This window comes from Mobula hypostoma, chromosome 4, assembly GCF_963921235.1.
Source record: "Mobula hypostoma chromosome 4, sMobHyp1.1, whole genome shotgun sequence".
NCBI classification, from domain to species: Eukaryota; Metazoa; Chordata; class Chondrichthyes; order Myliobatiformes; family Myliobatidae; genus Mobula; species Mobula hypostoma.
This window is the reverse complement of record NC_086100.1, coordinates 113853018-113876964: the sequence shown is the minus strand read 5'-3', so window position 1 is coordinate 113876964 and position 23947 is coordinate 113853018. Positions and strand designations below refer to the sequence as shown.

Below are 23947 nucleotides of genomic sequence, written 5' to 3'. Positions count from 1 at the left end.
TCTATCAATAGAATCGCAAATCAACATTTTACTGAAGTAAAAGCTAGATTTCCCTCTGTTACACAGGCTATCTTCATCGAACGCTAAGTTCAATCGACTGAACATTTCCTTGAAGAAGGTTATACACTACACTCATTTGAAGGTATTATCAAAACTTCAAAGGAAAGTTTCAATTGGTTACAGATGTTCATACATTAATGATAACAGATGGCTGCATTAAACCTCTTTCCAAATGGGCTTCAGGATACTGAAATGTCCCTTGATAATATGGCAAATGCCTTTTTACAGAATATCAGATTCAATTTATTTTAGCAGATCAGAGATCAGAATATGTAAATAATCTGTCAAATAATAGACATTTCAGGTGCTTGGAACTTTATGCATAGCACAGTATATTCAATAGATATCAATACTACTCCATTGTTGTGGAATTTGACATGAGACCAACAGGAAGAACAATTTTGAGCAAAGTGAAAGCTTTTGTATTGTTAATAGTCTTAAATTACTATTTATAATATCTACAAGAATTAATAATTACTGTCGGTCTTCACAATACATCTGCTGAAATGCAGGCTTGGGAAATTTTCTTAGTCATGGCATCCTGAAATAATCATTCCTGAAGAAAAACGAAATAGCTAATTGTAAGATATAAAAGAACATTAGAATTTGTTCTGATAATGTCATTACACAGGCTTTCCTAAATCAAGCCTAACACTTAATCTAAAACATCTTGTGAAGTGAATCATATAGTGAATCATTAATTAATAATAATAACAACTTATTTATGGAGGATTTTTCATAAGATGTAGTTTAAAATGTTTTACAATGGGATAAAGTGATAAAATAAAAATAAAAGATAAAAAGTTGTTAGTTAAAAGGTTAAATAAATAGATTTTGAACTGATGCTTAAAAGTGTCAACTGAGCCTGCATCCCTTATAGTTTTACATATTAAATTCCATAGTTTAGGAGTATAGTCCAAGAAAAGCCGACTTGGCAATTATCTTTTGTTGGAGATTGTTTAAATTTAAGAGACCGGCAAAAGAAAACCAGAGAGCTCGAGCAGGATTATAAAATGAAAGCAATTCTGTGATGTACTCAGGCCCAGACCACTGAGAGCTTTAAACACAAATAACAGAACATTAAAGTCAATTCTAAAGGATAGAAGAAGCTAATACAGAGATAGAGGAAGCTAGGACAGGAGTGATATACTCCCTTATCCTTTTTTAGTTAAAAAGTCTAGCAGTGAGTGAATGAGTTGAAGTTTGTCAATAGATTGCTTTGGAAGGCCAGTAAAAAGTGCATTGCAGTAATCTAGACTATTCAATATAAAGGCATAAATTTGTTTTTTAGCATCATTAGTGACAGAAACAGATGTACCTTTGCAATATTCCTTAACTGTAGAAATGGCAACATTCACTGAGTTTAATTTGAATAAATATGAAGAAGAATGAAAAATGTTTGATTGGAGGCAAGTACACAACACAATCTTGTCTGTTTACTTCATGCTTTTACAAAAGCTTCAGATATCTAAAGTGTGCCATCAGACACCTGGTATCACTGAAGTGTGTGTTTTGTTGTTCATGGTTTTCAGAGACCAGGAGTAGCATTTGTACAAAGTAAGAAAACGCAGAATGTATTAGCTACTAAGCAATGAGAAGTTTGATGAAACAATACCAACACGCCACTCAGAAAAGGATTCTGAACCTTCTCAGTAGAAGGTCAAAATCAGGTTTCCGATTCACTTACATCATCATCACCATCATCATCATCTGACGTAGGTGGTCATGGTGACCATGATTGTCCTTGGCAATTTTTTCTACAGAAATGGTTTGCCATTGCCTTCTGCTGGGCAGTGTCTTTACAAGATGAGTGAGCCCAAACATTATCAATACTCTTCAGAGTTTGTCTGCCTGGCTTGAATGGTCACATAACCAGGACTTGTGATATGCACCAGCTGCTCATACAACCATCCACCACCTGCTCCCTGATCGGGGGGGGGAGGGTGCAAAGCAGGTGCCACATTTTGCCCAAGGGTGACCTGCAGGCTAGCAGAGGGAAGCAGTGGCTTAGTAGAAACGTATCTCAAACTTGCCACCCAGGTTACCAACATGTGTTGTGAAATTTGTTGTTTTGTGGCAGTGGTACAGTCCAAGACAGAAACACCATCATAAGTCACTGGAAATAACTAAATAAATCCTGCAAAAGAGGAATAGTGTGGTAGTGTTCATTGACCGTAGTTCCTTCCTAATGTTAATGACGAGAAGAGGATTTGTGATACAAATGCTAAGGAAATGGCAAAGGTTACCACCTGATGCCCCACAACCTCTCAAAGCATTTTATCGGTAGATGTGAGTGCTATTAGCCAATAGTCGTTAAGGCAACTCGTACAGCTCTTATTGGGCACTGGTATGATTATTGTCCTTTTGAAGCAGGTGGGAATGTCCGACCATAGCAGTGAGAGATTGAAAATGTCTTTGAATACCCCTGCCAGTTGGTTGGCACAAGTTTTCAAGCCTTACCAGGTACCCCATCGATATCTGCCGCTTTGCGAGGGTTCACCCAATGCCGGCCTCCAAGACAGAGATCATAGGGCCACCAGGTGCAGCAAGGATCCTCACAGCAGTAGCTTTATTCTCCCTTTGAAACCAACCATAAAAGGCATTGAGTGTGTCTGGTACTGTAGCATCGCTGCCACTCATGATGTTGAGTTTTGCTTTGTAGGAAGTAATATCCTGCAAACCCTGCCAGAGCTGGTGTGCATCTGATATCTTCTCCAACCTTGCTTGGAATTGTTTCTTAGTTCTTGAAATAGCCCTCCACAAGTCAAATCTGGTTTTCTTATACATATCCAAGCTGCCAGGATTAAATGCCACATATCTAGCCTTCAGCAAACTATGAAGCTTCTTGTTCATCCATGGCTTTTCATTTGGGTGCAGGGAATTTCAGATTTGTGAATCATTGGAATCTCTTCTGGGGAAGGTATAACCTATACAAAAGGAACAGTTTACAGATAAATTCAAGAGGAATCAAGGTCCTTGTGGGCAGGTTTGCTAAAGCTGTTACAGAAGGTTTAAATGCGGTTGGCAGGTGGTTGACAACTCAAGTGATAGGTCAGGTAGATACAGCATGTAGAGAGACTGAGGAAGAGGTGTACAAGAGCAAGACATATCAGCTGGTTGAGTGGTGTCGCAACAACAACTTTGGACTCAATGTTAGTAAGACCAAGGAGTTAGTTGTGGACTTCAGGAAGGGGAAGTTGAGGGAACAAACACTAGTCCTCATCGAGGAATCAGCAGTGGAAAGGGTGAGCAGTTACAAGTTTCTGGGTGTCAACATCTCTGAAGATCTATCCAGGCGCAATATATAGATGCACATACAAAGAAGGCAAAACAGTGGCTATAGTTCATTAGGAGTTTGAGGAGACTTGGTATGTCACTAAAGACTCTCAAAAATTTCTACTGATGTACCGTAAAGAGCAACCTACCTATTTGCATCACTGTCTGGTATGAAGGGGCCACTACACAGGATCAGAAAAAGCTGCAGAAAGTTGTAAACTCAGCAGGCTCCATCATGGCCATTAGCCTCAGCAGCGTCAAGGACATCTTCAAAAGGCACTGCCTCCACAAGGCACCGTCCATCAATAGGGATCCTGTCACCCAGGATAAGTCCTCTTCGCATTGCTACCATTAAGGAGGTGGTACAGGAGCCCGAGGACATATGCTCAAAGTTTCAGAAACAGCTTCTTTCCCTCCGCCATCAGATTTCTGAATGGATTATGAATCCACAAACTACTTACTATTTTTGATTTTCTTTTTGCACTACTTATGTTTTATACTTACTGTAATTTACAGTTTTTATTACGCATTGCAATGTACTGCTGCCACAAAACAACAATTTTCATGACACATACCAGTGATACTAAACCCGATTCTGATTCTGAGGATAGGCAGTGGGTAGGGCATAAGTGCATTCGGTTGGTTGGGTTGAAATATATTTACTTTAATGCAAGAAGTATTGTAACAACGGTGATGAATTTAGAGCATGGATCAGTTCTAGGAAGTATGATGTTGCAGTCATTACAGAGACTTGGCGGTTACAGGGTTTGGACGGCTGCTGGATGTTCTGGGGTTTAGATGCTTCAAAAGGGAGGGAAGTAAAAGAGGTGGGGGAATGGCATTATTAATCAGGGATAATATCACAGCTGCAGAAAGAGAGGACATCGTGGAGGGATTGTCTCCATATCCCTTCCAATTCAGTGAAGTCAGTGTGGTTAGAAGCAAGAAACAGGAAGGAAGCAATCATTTTATTGGAAGTGTTCTATCGGCTCCCCAATAGCAGCAGGGAGACTGAGGAGTAGATTAGGGGACAGAGTTTGCAAAGGTTAAAAGTAGCACTGTTGTTATCATGGGTGACTTCAACTTCCCTAATACTGATCGGTAGCTCCTATGTGCAAGAGGTTTAGACAGGGCATGAATTTGTTAGGTGTGTCCAGAAAGGGCTCCTGACACAAGATGTAGATAGGCTGACAAGAGAGGCCATACCAGGTCTAGTACTAGGCAATGAACTTGGTCTCTCTGTGGGCGAACACTTCAGAGACAGTCACCACAACTCCCAGACTTAGCATAGGCTTGGTCAAGGATAGGAACAGACAATATGGGAAAATATTTAATTTGGAGAAGACTAATTATGATGTTATTAGGCTGGAACTGGAACTTTAGAGCATAAATTGGTAACAGACATTGTCAGGGAAATGTACAACAGAAATCTGGAGGTTGGTTAGGGAGCACTTACATGAGGTTCGAAATAGGTCTGTCCCATTGAGGCAAGGAAAGGACGGTAGGGTGAAGGAATCTTGGTTGACAAGAGAGATGTTACATTTAGTCATGAGGAAGAAGGAAGCATATTTAAGGTTTAGGAAGCAAAGATCGGATTGCAGTGAGCTCTTTGGGCCTGTGCAGGGCGCTGGAGACCATCGGGCTCCAAAGTTTTTGGAGTAGCTGAATTAGTTCCTGTTGCTTGATGAGAGTTGCTAAATGTTTATAGAGTTGCTTGTGTTTTTCTCGAGCGACTCACTCTTTGTAATGCAGTCTCCTGGTGCTTTCTGTTTAAGCTTTTTCAAATATTTTGACAGGCTCAGGGGATTCCATATTACTTGTATTATTTAAGCAGATGCCCAATTAACACTAATGGTGTGGATCTAGTTTTGAGAATGTTACATCTCCCAGTATCGATTGACCAAGCCACCAATGTTCTGTTGGAATGATGATGAATAAGCTCTCATCGCCATCTTTACATTGGAGTCTGTCTTTCCTCTGGCACTTGGGTTTCAATATTGCCAGCACACATCATGACACAGACAGCATTCTTTACAAGTCTTAATGATTTGCAGGAGATCCTGCATTTGATGGTATTTCTTTAGTGGTCAAGATGAAACCTTGAGGCTGAGGCAGAGTGGGGGGAGATATATTGTCAGGATAGCACTGGTGAATAAATGTGCATTTTGTGAATGATGCATATTACAGTCAAAGTAGACAGAATAGACATTTTGGATGATGGCTGAGGTACTAATCAAATGGACTCAAACACGAGGAATTCTGCAGATGCTGGAAATTCAAGCAACACACATCAAAGTTGCTGCGTTCACCAGCAACTTTGATGTGTGTTAATCAAATGGACTGTTTTGTTCTAAATGGTGTCAAGTTTCTTGACTATTGTTGGAATGGCATTCATCTAAGCAGATAGAACATGGTTCGGCACATGACTGACTCGTGGTTTGTAGATGATAGAAGCTCTTTGGGTGCCAAAAGGTTCAGTCACACACTGCAGTTAACACCACCTCTCACCTGTCTTCTGGTTATTAGTTCAGTTGAGTTTTGGGTTAATGATGGTATGTAACATGTTGATGGTGGAGGGCTTGGTGTTGGCAATTTGTCTGAAAGTCAAGGGTAGTTGGTATGACCTTTTTTGTGTTACATTTTATTAATATAGTAAACTATTTGAACCACCTGAAAGTTCAATTGCACTTTTATTGGCGAGCTTAGAAATTCCTTTTAGTTCCAACACCACTTGGATGCCCCTCAAAAATTTCTGGTTTGTTGAAAACAAGTGCGTATTACACATAGAAAGCCAAAGCTGCACACTACCCAGTGGGACCCGGCTAACTTCACCACAGCTGCCAAGTTTGTACCCAGTAATCACAGAAGGCCTCAGCCCTTACACTCAGGCTCCTCCTGACCGTCAGGTAACAGGGATACACACTGTGGTACCGTGAAGGAGATAGAAGCAGTAGAAGAGAGCGACAGAGCTCCACAATTTAAGGTGCAGGGCATAGAAGTGTATATCAAGATACATACTAGTAGATAGGTTCTGGTACTTCATACATATCCCCATACACTAAGCTCTCCCCTGTACCACATCACAGAATATAAGGAAAGGCTCTTGTCTTTATCATGACCAGAGAAGCAGAAGACAAAGCAGACTGAGGAACTGGTGGGAGAAGTTAAGGGAGAGGAGCAGGAGGAGGGCGGTGATGGCCACAATACCCTATAGTGCCATCACACAGAGTAGTATAGCAAAGAAACAATGCAGAGAAATGTGTGTCACAGGGAGATTCACCTAGCATAATTGGGCTACACCCTAGCAAGAGATGTAAGAAATCTAGATCTGGAATTGACATCTAAAATGACTCTATATTTAAAAAAAAGTTGTGGTTGGGATCAAGAAACTAAAAGCTATGTTGGGAATCTGAAATAAAAGGAAAGCATACTAGAAATGCCATGCAGGTCAGCAGCATTTGAGGAGAAATCTGACCTGTCTACAATCTGTCCTGAAATGGTGCTGCTGAGAGACATGACACTTTACTGGCAGCAAACAAATCTACTATCTACTCTATTAATCACACTTCTTCTGAACAACAATCACTGCAATCTAGAGCCTGCAGCTTCCCTTTCAGATTTGTGATTTTGAACTGCCTGTACCATCTGGCATTATTTCGGTGAACTGGAGTCTCAAAGGTGTAGTATGGTTGTGGAGGTGTGTGGGTACAGGCCAAATTGAGGCGGCAGGGTCCAGATTTGAGAGCAAGGAATGCGTTAATGTTTGGCCAATTTAAGCACAGGGCTAATTTGAAAAGGTTGGGGTTTCGGGGCCAGAGGTGAGGGACTGGCTGGTGTTCAGCTCGCTGCTCCACCAATGAGCAGGCTTCGTGGCTGTGGACTCACTTTTGTGAACTTTAGCTCTGGGTGTTATTTGTTTACTTTTTATTGTTTGCATGATGTGTTCTTTTTTGCACAATGGGTGTTTGACGGTCTTTTTAAAGAGTTCTGTTGGGTTTCTTTGTTTTTGTGGTTGCCTGTAAGAAGATGAATTTCTTCTCACAGGAGCTTGTGCAAAGGCAAACGACCTTTTCAGTCTGTATGAGGACTTTGTGACAATCCTGTCACACTATACCTACTGCAGGTGACAGCCACTTTGGAGGGAAAGACAGAGGTCATAGGACTTCTTTCTGTTTAATGCAGTGACTAAACCGTTTAGTTAGTGGTCCGTCATTGCCATCATATACTCTTCCTTCTCTTTTTCCTTTTCCATACAGCCTGTATCTCATCCAAAGTGAGGTCATCCGCTTTGGTTGGAAAACATGGCATGGCATTTATCAAATTATCTGAAACTGAAAGATGTTATTGTTCAGGGTGACCTGGGAGTCCTTGTATACTTCTCACTGAAGCCCAGCCTGGAGGTTTAGCAAGCAATTAGGAAGGGGAACAGGATGCTGGTCTTCACTGTTAGAAGCGTTGAGTACAACATCTTTCTCCAATTACATCGGGCCTTAGTGATCCTTCATCTGGAATAGTGCAAACAGGTCAGCAGTCTCTGCTTTTGGAATGGATCCACTTACAATTGAGACAGCATAGCAAAGGTTCACCAGATTGATTCATAGGCTAGCAGGTGTATCATACGAGAGTTTAAGCAGAGTGTAGAGAAATGAGGGATCATCTCACCGAAGCAAGCGCGCAGTATTCTTATAAGACTTGACAGATGTTTCCCCTGACTGGCTTATCCAGAAACACATGTTAAGGTTTCAAAATAAGAATATAGATAAAAAGCAATTTCCTTACCCAGAAGAGAGTGAATCTTTGAAATTCTCTACTGAGGCTGATACTGATTGAAACTATGTTTGGATATTAAGCAAATCAAAAGAAATGGGCTGAGTGTAGGACACAGGGGCTGAGCCATGATCTTATTGAATGGCAGAGAAGGCAAGAGGGACGGAATGGCCTATTCTTTCCATTTCTTATGTTCTGACATTCAGTGTTTGCCTATCACTACAAAGCCAAATTGTGAAGACAAGAGCAGATCACCTTCATTCTTGAAATACTGGTTATCTAATATTCCTCAGGAATAGTCTAAAGATCAAAGTTCAAAGTAAGTTTATTGTCATACACTACCTTCAGATCAATTTCCTTTTAAGCATTTACAGGAATAAATACAATAGACTTTTTCCAAAAAACTATGCTTTAACTAAGACTAACAAATGCTAATGGGAAATGAAGACAAAATGTGCAAATACTGAGAACACGAGTTATAAAGACTCCTTGAAAGTGAGTCATTACCGAGTTGTGGTGAATGAAATTATCCATGCTTTTTCATGAGCTTGGTGATGGTAGGGTAATAACTGTTCCTGAATCTGTGGGTTTCTCCCAGCCCATCAGAACAGTTTAAATTCTTCTTTCTAATGCCTCTATTTTTTCCTTTTCAGGTGGCTGGGGTCCTGTCAGAGGTCTGTGATCTACAACTGCGCTCAAACTGTGGTTCTTCAGTTCTTGGAGCTCGCCCATCGGCTGTATTTTCAATATCTCCAAAAGCAGCTTGGATGATGGGCGCCTTTGGGGTGTGGCCCTGCTCAGCCCTATAGACCCAATTACTCGACGGTGTCGTGAACTGAAGCATCGCAGGGAACCGGAACAGAGACAACGGGTGCGGCTGTGGGAGGCCTCGGCCCTGGGGTGATCACTTTTGCTTGCTCTCTCTCTCTTGATGGTGAATGATAGTTCATTGCCAATCCTCAAGTCAGGGGAAACTGGAAATAAAAGCGGCGCTACAGGCTGTAACATTGAAATAGCGAGCTGCTTGTCTCCCCTCTCGCTGTGGAAGGTTCGAAACCTCTCTCTTCCTTGTTAGTGAGAGAGGGAGAGCCTGAAGGATGTTGAACTATTGGGATGAACAGAAGTTTTTGATGGAGTGTAGATTACAGATTTGTTGTTGCTTGCATGGTGGGTGGTGGGAGCGCTAATGCTTTCTGCTGGCATAATTGGGTGGAGGAAGAGGGGGAAGGGTTGATGCTTTGCTGCTGCTTATACATGAGGGAGGTAGGGGGCTTTGGGGTTCTTTTTTTTTGTCATTCATTCTTTCGGGTTTTTCTTCTGCTTCATGGTTGTCTGCAGACAGTAAGAATTCCAGGCAGTAATACATTCCCTGATATTAAATGGAACTATTGAACCTAAGGCTCCTGCAATTCTGCACAGTGTTAGCAATCGGAAGAGTGCATGGCCTGAATCCTTGAAGATGGATGCTGCTTTCTTATGGCAGCACTCCTTGTAAACACGCTCAATGGTGGGGAGGGCTTCGACTGTGATCCCCCATTTTCTGTACCCTGTTCCATTCCTGGGCATTGGTGGTTCCATATCAGGCCACGATGCAACCAGTTAGATACGCTCCACTGTGTGTCTATAGAAGTTATTGATAACATGCCAAATCTACACAAACTTCTGAAAAAGTAAAAAAACTGTCATGACTTCTTTGTGATGACACTTCTGTGCTGGTTCCAGGACATACCCTCTGATATGGTAATACCAAGGAATTTAAAGCTACTGACTCTCTCCACCTTTATTCTCCTAATAAAATGAACTCTTGCTTCACCTTAAATCATACACCTAAAATACATAGTAATACACACAAAATGCTGGAAGAACTCAGCAGGTCAGGCACCATCCACGGAAAGGAATAAAGAGTCAACGTTTCGGGCCGAGAGTTTTCATCAATACATTTAAGCATTTGGATAGCTTGTTTTACATCATGATGAACCCGATGTCTGGATGCCTATTTAGGTGACGGGCTGAACTGGAAAAGTTGGGTACAGGCCGAAACAAGGCAGTGGGGTTCTGGGCCTCAGAGCATACCAAAGCAACTGAACTCGATGTTTGAGTGACTATTTAAGTGCTGGGCCAGATTGAAAAAGTCAGGGTATCGGGCCCGAGGCGAGGGATGGACCTGTTGCTCAGCATTGTTTAATTGGCTCTGTGTTAAACTGAGGGTCTGTGGACGGACTCCCTTTCACTGACTTCAGCTTGTCCTCATTATTTGCACGATTTGTTGTTTTTTTTCTCTGAGTGTTTGATGGCTTTTTTTTAAGTGGGTTCTTATGGGTTTTCTTGTTTTGTGGCTGCCTGTAAGGTGATAAATCTACAGGATGTATAATGTACACATTTTGATAATAAGTGTACTTTGAACAACACTGAGCTTAATGTGCAATAGAACTTTGCAAAAGTGAGGCCTCAAGTAAAAGATTAATGTGTTTCTAGGTCCACTGTACACTGTTCAGAGTTATTTGATTTCAAATCAAAGGAGTTAAAAGTTGACAACACTTTTAAAGATAGAGGGAGTGTATTCAACAGACAGCAGTGCTGTTTAAAGAGAGAGCAGTGACCTTCCACTATCTGACATGAAAGCACGAGAGCCTTCAGAGGCACTGCTGTCCCAAAATCACAGAAAATCAGGATTGAGGATTTAAGATTCAAGTTTATTTGTCACGTGTACATCAAAATATACAGCGAAGTAAGTCGATTTTCTTAACAATCAACACACCAGAGGCTGTGTTAGGAGCACCCCAAGTGTTGCACACAGTCTGGCACCAACACTGCATGCCCACAATGCTTGTCAGAATAACACAACACAATAAATAACAAAACAACAACACCAAAACAAGCCCCGTTCCTCCCTCCTACCCACCGTTAACCACAGGACAGCTCTCCAGCAGATTCAGACTTAGGCCTGCAGAGTCAGGGTTTCAGCATCCCCAGTGGACTTGCAAAGAGTCGCAAACTAAGCTCCAGCCAACTGGCCTCAGCTTTTAGACTTCTGAATCAGGGTATAGAGTGAGAGCCTATCTACAAGATGATCCTAGCATGAGGTCTCATCACTCCTACAACTTCCAGTGCACCAGTATTTGTCTTATGCTGATTCTAAAGGCCCCTCCTTCTCTGGGTCTGACACTGTTGCTGGATACCATCTTCAAGTATAGGAGGAGGATCAACAGTGTAAGGAAGAAGGCAATGAATGCATGACAAAACATGATGTATATAAAAATTCTGCTAATTACTTGAAAAGAATTTTTGATCCCTACTGTACTGCACATATCAGCTATTTTACAGGCCCAAAATTACAGTCCTGAATTTCATTTTAGAGGCAATGTGAAGACATAGGTGCAGAGATGAATGTGTTTAACTTGATCACCTTGGTTTCAAATATTTGATTTTAATCATAAACTAAGGTCTTGTATAATGGATTGTTCTTTTTAATGATTGCAAGAATTTTTTTTACTGCTTCATGTTAAGCCTTGCCCACGAGGAACACACACTGTGCACTTAAACTTCCAATATATGACTGCGGTAGGCAAAGCTCCCTTCTGGAAGCATGGATTGTGAAAATGAATTCTCAAGTGGTGGTGAATTAGTACTGTGGAAGCCACAATGCAGTCACATTTCTATGTATGTAGGCTGGACAGCATTTGCTATACTCAGAATTCTGCATATTTTATATCTTTTGAATTGGTTGGGATGTGGGCACATTATTTCTGATGTACACATTAAAAAGTAATCATATTGCAACAATGCTTTTGCTCCGAGTAGCTCCAGAAAGTTATTCACAAGTTAGCAGAGAGTTCCAATATTTATGCATATATTTGCAATGAGTCCCACACACAGGAAAACAAAATATATTCAACCACATCACAGCGATATCTCCTTGGATAACATGCAAGATAAGCTATTGGGGGGTAAAAAAATCACAAGTCACTAGAGCAAATATATTCAGTGAAACATAAAAGCAGTTCTCATTGTTTCTTACCTGTAATGTGCTAATATGAACAGGGGTATCTGTGCCATTAACAGTATTTTTAGAAGAAGGTTTAACCCAGTTTCCACATCCTTTCCCTTCAGATGCAATTGCTTGCTCCTTTGCCTTCAACTTCTTTTGGATTCGAGCCCTTTCAGCTTCAACTATTTTTGAGCTATTCAACAAAACCTGCACAACCGCATATTCCACAAGAGATGCAAACCCAAACAGAAGACAAGCAATCAACCAGATATCCATGGCTTTTACATAGGAGACCTTGGGCAGTTCTGCAGCAAGGTTCATACACTCGGATGACAAGTTGAGGACTGAGAAGATGCCTATGAAATAGAAAAATGCATATGAATATCAACATATTTTAATAATATGCTTGTTAATAATATTTTAATTATATGAATAGTCTACCATTTATTAGGATAGATAACTCACTGATTTGAATGAAAAGAGATTTTGTTTATGTTTGACTTCTCCCATTTTTGCCTGTGACAAGACCTATAAAATCCGATCCGCTAGTATTTTAAGGTTAATGTTCAGGTGCATGTTGTGGTGTCACAATATTTTCAAGAGTGCATTAGTGGAAAGAATATCAGGCAAGTTCTACATTGGGTAGAATATGATTAGAGAATTACATAAATAATGAATGTGCAAATCTACACTAAAATCAATGAATCAATGTTGCAGCTTCCTACTGGATTTGTCCTTTTTACACAAATCTACACTAAAATCAATGTTGCTGCTTCCTACTGGATTTGTCCTTTAACACAAATCTACAAATAGAACATGGAAGGTGATTGTCAAATTAGTTGACACCAATTAAAATAGTTGATATTCTCAAAATTACCTTATCGTGCTTTTACTGAAGTGAGTCCAAATATTAGCCCACCTGCAATTGTGCACATTTTAACATTTCTCAGTTTTAACAAATTTCTGTATATAAAACACCTATGCAGATTATGGAGCCAAGCTACTGAACTGCATGGAGCAAACATAGGCAACCATTATTGCCTTAACAGAGTAAGATATGGTGAAGAAAACTGCAATGTCTCCAACCAGAACAGGCATTTCCCACTTGTTCTAACTCATTCTCTCAGTCCCAAATGAAAAATGCTACTTTCTGGAGCCCACACAGTTGCTGCCAGCGTTTCCAATTTGACTTAACACACACCAATATATTTTTGGATATTAAGCTAATGAAGAGATAGTGTGGGAAAATGGCACTGAAGTTTAAGATTTGCCGATCTTCATTGAATGATAGCATGAATGCAACAGGTAAAAGGTCTTCCTTTTCCAACATTTTGTAATACCTATGTTTTCAGAAAATTTGCTGCTTGGGATGTGGCTGGGTTCAGATAATCAGCAAGCCATCATGAGAATTAACCAAAGGTTTGATCAGTGCCATGTGTGCAATGTGATAGAAGGGGTGGTCATTTGGAATAATCAAAGTCCATTTGGTCAAGACTGAAAATTGAAGTTATGTGAAAATGTTAGATAAGTGAGGCTCTTTCTATAGAACTGAAGGGCAAAAGATTTAATTATATGCTGCCAAAAGTTAAGGGAGCCCTGGGTATAGTGCATTATAATGACAATTTTCCTTGAACAAGGCAGCATTCTTTTTATACAACAGGCAGAATGTTTAGAAGGGAGATGAGAGATTCTTTTCAATCCAATCTTTGGTAGGAATCTGGAAATCAATCCCTCAATAGGTGATCAACACAGACACTAGTAACAATTATAAAATACTTGGATGTGTATTTGAAGATTTGTTGGCTAAAAACCTAGTACTAAAAGGTGAGGAGGGAAAGATCTTATTCTAGCAACAAGGACATGATGACTCAACTATTTTCTACTCAATTGTTTTGTGATTAGTAGTCCATTAAAGGGATGAGATAGATAGGCTGTACTAATGCATTGAAAGTAACTCTCAATCATTCACAATTCCCAACTGACTGAATAAGAGTTGCTATCTAAAAGTTTTACATCACCCATTTTTAGAAACATCTATCAACAACATCACAAACTTTTCTGTAATCAGATATACAATGGCACACGAGTCAGCACCATATACTGGAATGTACAACTATTCTCTACGTCTCTTTCTGCAGTGATGCTGTTGATGTTTACCTAAAGGTACTCTTGCAGCACTTGCATCAGGGTTTATCCAGAATGACAGCCAAGAAAGGACAACTATCAGAAGAGTTGGAGCATAAACGCCCATCATGTAATATCCAACCTGTCTTCTCAATGTAAAAATCACTTCCACGCATGTGTAATAACCTTTAATAAAAACAAGGTGTATAAATAATTATAATACCTTTCAAAATAGGAAGGCAGGCATTTAATAGAATTGGTACAATTAGTTTACTATTAATTCAATACAAGAAGTAAAGACCAATCTGTTGCTTTTTACATTTGAACAATGCTTTAACAAATGGTTCAGTTCTTTTGTTGTGGGATGAACACTGAAAGGATTTTAATCTTTGTAGCTAATCTCACCTCTTACATGAATTTGCCTTTCTAGGAATCAATCTCACTTCGTTGCAGGTAACGGTTCCTTAGGTAGGAAAACTTGACATAGACATAATATTCTATCATTGATCTCACCAGGGCCCTGTATAATTAAAGGAAGACACCTCTACCCTTGTATCCAACTTGACTTGAAATAAAAGCCAACATACTATCACGACGCAGGGTTTCAACCTGAAATATCGACCACTCCTTTACCTCCACATGTGCTGCTGATCTTCTGAGTTTCTCTAATTTCTTTTTCAGCTCCAGGTTAGAGCATCTGAAGTCTCTTCTCTCTCCAACATACTGTTCAACTCTAGTTGCTTGCTGCATAGCAACTTGCAGTAACTTACGTTCAGAGAACACGGACACCTTTCAACCTTCACCTTTCAATTTTTATGAATGGAAGTGGATGACTTCACATTTTTCTACATATTTTATTTGCCAGGTCTTTGCTCATTCACTGAGCCTGTACATGCTCTGGAAACCTACCTGTGGTATTCCCACTCTCCACACTTGGTCTTGTATCATTAACAAACTGAGATAAATTATATGTCATCCCCTCATCTAAATCATGAGCGAACATAATGGGGGTACAGCACTGATTCCTGAGCCACCCCAGTGTCACATCCTCCCTACCCAAACAATTATCCATTTATCCCTACAGGCAGTTTAAAAATCCTCAAGATGGGTCAGTATGTTTTACTCCATTACAATTTCTCTGAATTTTGCTCAGCATTCTATTGTATGGCTCATTATTAAGGGCTTTGTAAAAGCCCAAATGCACCACAGAGACTAGTTTGACCATATCTCTTCAGACAATTCCAATCTCATGATATTCAAAATGATTTGTCCAACACAATTTCTCTTTCTAAATCCATGATAAGTCTTCCCGTTCACTATTATTTTCCATGTGCCTTTCCTTAATTAAAGATTTTGACATTTCAACCCGTCACTAGGCTAACTAATCTAGAGTTTCCTGCTTTCTTTTTCCTTCCTTTCTGAAATAAATGGGGTCGGATTCTCCGTCTTTCAGTCTGTGGGAACAGTTCTGTAATCTCGAACTTTAGGGGATGACAACCGCAGTATCTACTATTTTCATAGACATTTCCTAAGTTCCTTTTTTTAAAAATTCCACAATACATTTATTTCTTCCTCAGAATCACCTTGAATTTTGATACTTTTTCCTATTTTACACACAGGAACCTTTATGGTCAGATTTTGATTCTCACTACAACACACATCAAAGTTGCTGGTGAACGCAGCAGGCCAGGCTAATGTGTGTTGCTTGAATTTCCAGCATCTGCAGAATTCCTGTTGTTTTTGTTTCTCACTACCTTGGTTTTGCATTCTATTTTCCTCATTATTTTTTTCCAATTTCTCAATATTCCTCTATCAATTTGTCAAATTTTCCCAATTGTCAAGCTTACTGCTTTTTGGCAACGTTCTAAACATTTTCTTTGATGCAATGCTACTTTTAACTTCTTTTAGTAGCCACTGTTGAATCACTTTTCCTGTTCTTTTTATATGCCTTAAAGGGATTTATATTACTTGGAAACTGTGTCAGTTCTTTAAAAGATTTACTGTCTGTCATTTTTAATTGATGTTTCCCAATCTATTGTAACCGGTTTATACTTCGTGCCTTCACAACTTGCCTTTAAGTTGTGATTTCAGATTAAATCAACCATATTCCAATCTTTATATAAATTCCTATCATGTAATGATCACTGTTCCCTAAAGGCCCATTAAGTACCAGATGATCAACTGGCCTTTTTACAGAACATTAGATCCACCATACCCTGTTCCCTTGCTGGTTCCTCAACCGAGAAAACCATCTCTTACACACTCCATGAGTTTAGTTTCCCCCCTGCCCTACCACTAATATTATTATTTGTCCAGGCCATAGAACTACAACTAGGGGACATAGCCTCAAGATCTGAGGGAACAAATCTTTGATAGAGATGAAGAGAAACTATTTTCCCCAAAAAGTAGTGAATCTGTGGAATTCTCTACCCAGGGAAGCAGTGGAGGCTACCTTAGTAAATATACTTTAACACAGATAGATAAATTTTTGCATTAAGAATTATGGAGAAAAGGTAGGTAGGGGGACCTGAGTTCACCGCCAGATCAGCCATGATCTTAGTGAATGACGCAGCAGCTCGGGGAACCAGATGGCTGACTCCTGCTACTATTTCTTATGTTCTTATATGCCATTCGAAGTTTCCCATGATATTTTATTACCCTTGTTACATGCACCACTAATTTTGTGATTTATACCGTGTCTTACATTATTAGCACAGTTTAGGGGCCACATGCTACTCCCACCAACATTTTCTTCCTCCTGCTGTTTCTCATATTCACTCAAACTATTCCTGCTTCTCCATTTTCTGAGCTCAGATTGTTTTTTCTGCTGCCGTTATCCTTTTCTTAAAAATCAAGGACATTCCATCTCCTTTTGTATTTTGCCTGCCTTTTGTAAAATGAAAAGTTTCCTGAAATACAGTATTTAATTCCCAACCTTGGTCAACTTGCTACCATGTCACTGTAATGGATATATGATTGTACCGCATATACTTGTGCTATTCACCTCCTTTGTTATTAACGCTCTACACACTCAAATAAAGAGCCAGTAGTTCTGTCTTTGTACCGTTTTTCCCTGCTCTGAATCAGGATGAACTGCTGCTTCCTGACAGACTGGTTATCATTAGCTATGTTTTCCACCTTGAGCCATCTCTTTGTCCTTAACTCTCTTCATTTTTCCCTCAACAACATCCCTCTCCTAGCATCACCTGATCCTCCTCAGAGGGTATGATATGGCAGAAAGGAAAACTTATGTTAGATCAACACACACAGTAAAAGTAGAAGTACTTCTACTGAAACGCTTACATCACATCTATGTCAAACTTTCACTGATTCTATATCCTCTGGGAATCTCCCGAAAACTTTTTATGAGGCATCAATCTCATTGATTCCTGAAAAAGGAAAAGAACTATCTGAATGTGCCTCCTATATGCCAGTTTCCTTATTGAATGTTGACTTTAAAATTCTCTCTAAGATTCTGGCTAATAGGCTTGAGAATATTTTGCCTATTGTTATTTCAAATGATTAAACTGGATTCATTAAAAATAGGTATTCACATTTTAATATCCGAAGATTGTTAAATATTATTTATTCTCCCTAAGTTAAAGAATCTGAATGTATTGTCTCTCTTGATGCAGAGAAAGCCTTTGATAGGGTGGAATGGCTTTATTTATTTCAGGTTTTGGAGAGATTTAATTTTGCTCCGAGATTTATTTCCTGGATCAAACTGATATATCTAGCCCCGATGGCTGCGGTTATAACGAACAATTAAAAATCTCCTTATTTTAGACAAATTAGAGGAACCCGTCGGGGTTGTCCTCTTAGTCCTTTATTATTTAATTTGGCTTTAGATCCACTTGCTATCGCTCTTAGAATTCCAACTCTGTTCAGGGTATTAAGAGAGGGGATAAAGTACATAAGGCTTCGTTGTACGCAGATGATTTATTAGTTTACATTTCCGACCCTAGGCAATCTATTCCTTCTACGTTATCCATATTTACTGAATTTAGTACTTTCTCTAGATATGTTAAATTTATATAAAAGTGAATTATTTCCTATTAATAATTATTCAGATCAATATGATAAAATACCTTTTAATATTGCTAAAAATTATTTTACCTATCTTGGTATTAAAATTACTAAAAATTTTAAAAAATTTATATAAATATAATTTTCTTCCTTTAATTGAATATACACAACAAACGCTTTCCAAATGGTCGCCTATGACGATGTCGTTAATTGATCGAATAAATGCTATAAAAATGACAGTTTTACCAAAATTTTTTATACACATTTCAAGCTGTTCCATTCTTTGTCTCGAAAACATTTTTTGATAGAATAGATTCTATGATCTTATCATATATCTGGAATAATAAAAGCTCTGGATTGAGTAAACCTTCACTGCAAAAATTTAAAAAAAGATGGTGGCTTGGCTTTACTAAACTTTAGATTCTATTACTGGGCAATCAATATTCGTTATATTACTTTTTGGATTCACTGTATAGATATGCAGGACTGTCCTCCATGGTCGGATATGGAGGAGAACTCGGTAAATGGGTTCTCTTTAGCTTCTTTGCTGGGAGCTTCTCTTCCCTTTTTGTTTTCTAAGATTGGTAGACAAGATCTTAGTCCCATTGTTAGACATTAAAAATTTGGTTTCAGTTTCGCAGATCTTTTGACTTATATAACTTTGTTCTTTCTAGTAATATCCATTTTAACTTTTTTTTAAACCATCAATTTTAGATAAGGTCTTTTTAACATAGAAACTAAGGGAATAAAAACTTTTCTAGATTTGTTTTTAGAGGATTGTTTAATGTCTTTCTTGCAGCTAGTGGACGAATATGATTTATCTAATGCAAAATGTTTTAGATATTTACAAGTTAGGAATTTATTATTTATTTATTTTTTTAACGTGATTTATTACTGAATTACCCATTTGCTCATTTACTAAATATGATAGATGCTACCTTTCAGTTTAAACCATTCCAAAAAGGATTGATAGCCATCATATATAAATGGCTATTGAATTTACAAATGGTGCCTAATCATAAGGTTAAACGTGCGTGGGAATTGGAACTTCAAGAGTCACTTTCAGATAATCAATGGAATAAAATTTATCATTTAGTTAATAATTCATCTATCTGTGCCCATCACTCCTTGATTCAGTTCAAGGTAGTGTACAGGGCGCATATGTCAAAAAATAAACTAGCGCATATTTTTTCTAATATAAATCCTACCTGTGATAAATGCAACACTGAGGTGGCCACTTTAACTCATATATTTTGGTCCTGCATAAAGTTAAATCATTTTTGGAGAGATGTTTTTAGAACATTATCAAAAGTCATAGGTCTGGACCTACAACCTAATTCACTTACGGCAGCCTTAGGGATTATTCCAACACATGATAGCTTTCTCAACTTTACTGGCTAGGCGAGTTATTCTATTGTACTGGAAGGATCCCAATCCACCTACTGTTTTTTTTGGCTCTCCTCCATTATGTCTTGTTTAAGTTTGGAGAAAATAAGGAGTCGGACGTTTGATACATCGTTTAAATTTGAGCAAACTTGGCGACCTTTTATTCAATATTTTCATATGATCTAATTCTTTTTACTTTTCCAGTTGATATTTTTTTTCTTCTTCACGAAGTTTTAGATTTGACCAGAAGGATTTTCCCTTTTTTTTCCAAACTGTATCCTCAAAGTGGACTGCCTAGTCCCCCTTTTTTTTGTTTTAGGTTAGTTTAGTGGGGTTTTTTTCCCTCAATAACTGGAAATCTTGAGTCTTTTTTTTCTATGAACTGTTAAGAGGAGAAGTAGTTCTTCTCTCTCTTTATATTAGCTTAATATTATATATGATTTTGACAGTGTATATTCCTTTCTTTGTTTGTACTATTATTGAAATATGTATTTGAGATAACCTCTCCTCTGGTTTGTATTTATCTTTATTCTTTTAAATCAATAAAAAAAGATTGAAAGAAGCACACACAAAATGCTGCAGGTAAGGCGGCATCTATGAAAATGTATAAAGAGTCAGCATTTGGGGCTGAGATCCTTTATCAGGACAGGAAAGGAAGGGGGAAGATGTTACAATAAAAAGGTGGGGCAAGGGGAAGGAGGACAAGCTAGAAGGTGGTAGGTGAAGCCAGATGAGTGGGGTGGAGGGGAATGAAGTAAGAAGCCAGGAGGTGATAGGTGGGAAAAACAAAGGGCTGGAGAAAAAAAGAATCTGATAGGAGAGGAGGGTGGACCATGGTAGTAAGTGAAGGGGGGTGGGCATCAGGGGGTGGTGATAAGCAAGAAAGAAGAGGTAAGGGACCAGAGTGGGAGATAGAAGACAAAAGGGAGAGAGAAAAGAAAATTACCAGAAGGAGAAATCTATGTTCATGCCATCAGCTTGGAAGCTACCTAGACGGAATATGAGATGTTGCTCCTGCACCCTGAGAGTAGCCTCATTGTAGCAGAGCAGGCGGCCATGGACCAACCAACATGTCGGAATGGGAACAGGAATTCAAATGGTTGGCCACTGGGAAATTCCACTCTTTGTAGGTGGAGCAGAGGTTTATGACAAAGTGGTCCCCTGATTTACATCAGGTCTCAACAGTTTAGACGAGTTCGCATTGGGAGCACTGGATACAATAGATGACTCCAACTCTATTGCTCAGGTGAAGTGTTGCCTTACCTGAAAGGACTATTTGGGGCCCTGAATGGACAGGAGGGAGGAGATGAATGGACAGGTGTAGCATGTCTGTCCTTGCCAGGAGTGAGATTAGTAGGGAGGAACGAATGGACAAGATAATCCCGATGGAGGAAGTGATCCCTGTGGAAACTGGAGAGTGGGGGAAGTAAAGATGTGTTTGGTGGTCGGGTCCTGTTAAAGATGGGAGTAATTGCAGAAAATGATGTGTTGGATGTGAGGCTGATGGAGTGGTAGGTGAGGACAAGAGGAAGTCTATCCCTGTTAAGGTAGTGGGAAGATAGGGGGTGAGTGTGGATGTTCAGGAAATGGAAAAATGCAGGTGATGGCAACATCAATGGTAGAGGAAGGGAAACCCCAATATTTGAAGGAGGAGGACACCTCTTATGTCCTGGAAAGGGAAAACTCATTCTGAGAACAGATGCGACGGAGACAAAGAAACTGAGAAAAAGGAATATCATTTTTACAGGAAACAGGGTGAGAAGAGGTATAGTCAAGATAGCCATGGGAATCACTAGCTTTATAAAATATGTCAGTATACAGTTTGTCTCCAGAGATGGAGACAGAAAGATTAAGAAAGGGGAGTGATGTGTCAGAAATGGACCAAATAAATTTCAGGGCAGGATGGAAGTTCGAGGCAAAGTTTATGAAATTGACAAGTTCAGTATGGATGCCTGAAGCTGTGCCAATGCAGTTGTCAATATAGCACAGGAAGAGTTGAGGAGCATTATCATAGAAGGCTTAGTACATGGACAGTTCCACATAGCCAACGAAAATGCAGGCATAGCTGGGACCCTTATGGGTGCCCATGGCTACTTCTTGAGTTTGGAGAGAGTAGGAAGAGCTGAAGGAGAAATTGTTGAGGGCAAGTACTATTTCTGCCAGACAGAGGAGGGTGTTGGTGGAGGGGAACTGGTCAGGTTTTTTATTTTTATTTTATTTTATTTATTTATTTAGTGATACAGTGTGGAGTAGGACCTTCCAGCCCTTTGAGCCATGCTGCTAACTGGGACTTATGCCTAATGGGAAGGCTTCTGTCAAAACCAAATATTTCTGTTTCCTTTGCTACCAGAAGCCACTGCCATGAAGGTTCCAACCAACGTTACTGCAAATAGTACACGTGTCCTGCAGATACAATATACAGATCGCAGCTTCAGCCTGCTACTCACACTAATGTAAAACAAAATGGATTCTAATATTGTTGAAACCCCTAATTGACAAGTTCTAAAGATCAGAGAGCAGGCAGCCTATGGAATTAAAAGTTATATTGGTTCTCTTGTAGACACGTCCCATGTACTGTGGAAACTGTAAATGTAATACCCCATTCTAGAAAGGAGGTAGAAAAAAAAGCAGGAAGCTACAAGTCAATTGCTCTGCCATCTATGATTGGGAAATGCCAAAGAACCATCAAAACTTTAAAAATGAAGAATACATTTGAATGAGTCAATGAGTTTGAATGAAAGGGAAACTGTATTTGTAAGATTTCCAAGGTGATTTCTAAGTTGAAGGAATATGATGAGGGAAGACTGAGAAGGTTGATCCAATATTCATTGGTGTTTAGGTGAATAAAGGGTGATCCTCTTCAAACACAGTGCATAAGATTCTGAAAGGCCCTGTCAGACTGATGCTGAAAGGATGGTTCCTGCTATGATGGGATATAGAACTGTTAAGCATGAAATTTTGCTTTCTTCCATTAGCAACGTTGGCATTCAACCTGCTGTTTTTTTTAGATCCTATGGATATTTATTCTTCTGGTTAATCTGTGATAAGAGACCTTGTTAAAATCTATGTTAAGTCTTCCAGATTTTTTTTCCTCATTAATGTTCCCTGCTACTATCATGGAAAATCCAATCATGAGAGTCACATATGCATAACAAATCAAAGCTGAGTGTCCTTGATCAGTGTGTTTTGCCGAATGAATAACTTGCTGAGAGTGTGCGCTGTTAATGGTGCAGGAAGGGAAGCAGTGGATCTGAAACCGCAGCAAACAAGTCAATCAAAAGGTTATCTCCTCAACCATTCAGGTTCAAGGACCGTGAAATTGATAGCATAATGACTGAGAAGAATTGTAATATAATAGTTGGTGTCACATCGGGTGCAGAAAGTAAAATTAAAAAGGTAATAGAAAGATCTCTAAGTTTATAGAAGAATAAGGAAAAGAAATAGACTATTTTGTTTGTAAAGGAATGAAACTTCAACAGTGGCTACTACTATTCAGAATTAGAGATATTGACAGGATGCTTACATATTATTAAAAGAGTACATACTGAAACTGACTATATGTACTGGACAATTGTAGCAACCTTGTGACAGTCTATGAATTTCAATAGAAGATAAGTAAGGATATGTCTTTGATGGGTTAGCAACAGATAAGAGGAACTTGACTGTAAGTTTTAGACATTTATATTTAATTTTATGTATGCCTCTCGAGGAAAAACAGTGGCAAGTATTATTGATTCAAAGATCATATTTTCTGCAAATTTATCAATAATATCTTTCATCAGTCTAATAATTATCTTCACCATGTTGAGTCAGTAGAATCCAAAGAGGTCTTCATAAAGAAGGATGTTCACTGGATAGACTGGGATACTAAAGGGAAATGTACAGCTAGACAAATAATATCCAAGATCAAGAATCAACGTGTATCTGAAGAATAAAAATCTTCAATTTTTTAAGAGTATTTTCTCAGAAGGGCTTTGTCAGAAACAATAGATAGACAAGAAGACACTCATCCTTTGACTCTGCATACACATCAACCTATATAGATGGTCTACAATTCTAAGCTTTATTTTGTCATCCTTGCAGAAAATACTGGGCTTTCATGGACATGTAAATAACTAAATCAGAGAGTCACATGTAACACAGCAAAGCAACTGCTTTTAATTGTAAAGCGGGAGGTACATCGCATCCTGAGTTTCTCCGGTTAGCGGGCGATTTCCCTCCACGCCTCTCTGGCATAGTGGGGAACCGCGTACGAGGCAAGTTACAGGAATAGTTTGCCATTGCCTTCTGCCAGGTGAGTTTCCAAAGAGATTACCAGCT

The 23947-nt window shown here is 39.1% G+C and overlaps 1 protein-coding gene across 2 annotated transcripts in view; it reads right to left on the bottom strand.

The window, feature by feature from the left end:
• Positions 1 to 23947, bottom strand: part of glrbb (glycine receptor, beta b) — a 153572-nt gene that overhangs the window by 29280 nt on the left and 100345 nt on the right. For both annotated transcript variants that reach the window (XM_063046392.1, XM_063046393.1), the window contains exons 8-9: positions 14249 to 14401; positions 12122 to 12447 (exon numbers count right to left, since the gene is read on the bottom strand). In XM_063046392.1, the coding sequence (XP_062902462.1) occupies positions 12122 to 12447; positions 14249 to 14401 (479 nt within the window). The remainder of the gene's footprint in view (positions 1 to 12121; positions 12448 to 14248; positions 14402 to 23947) is intronic.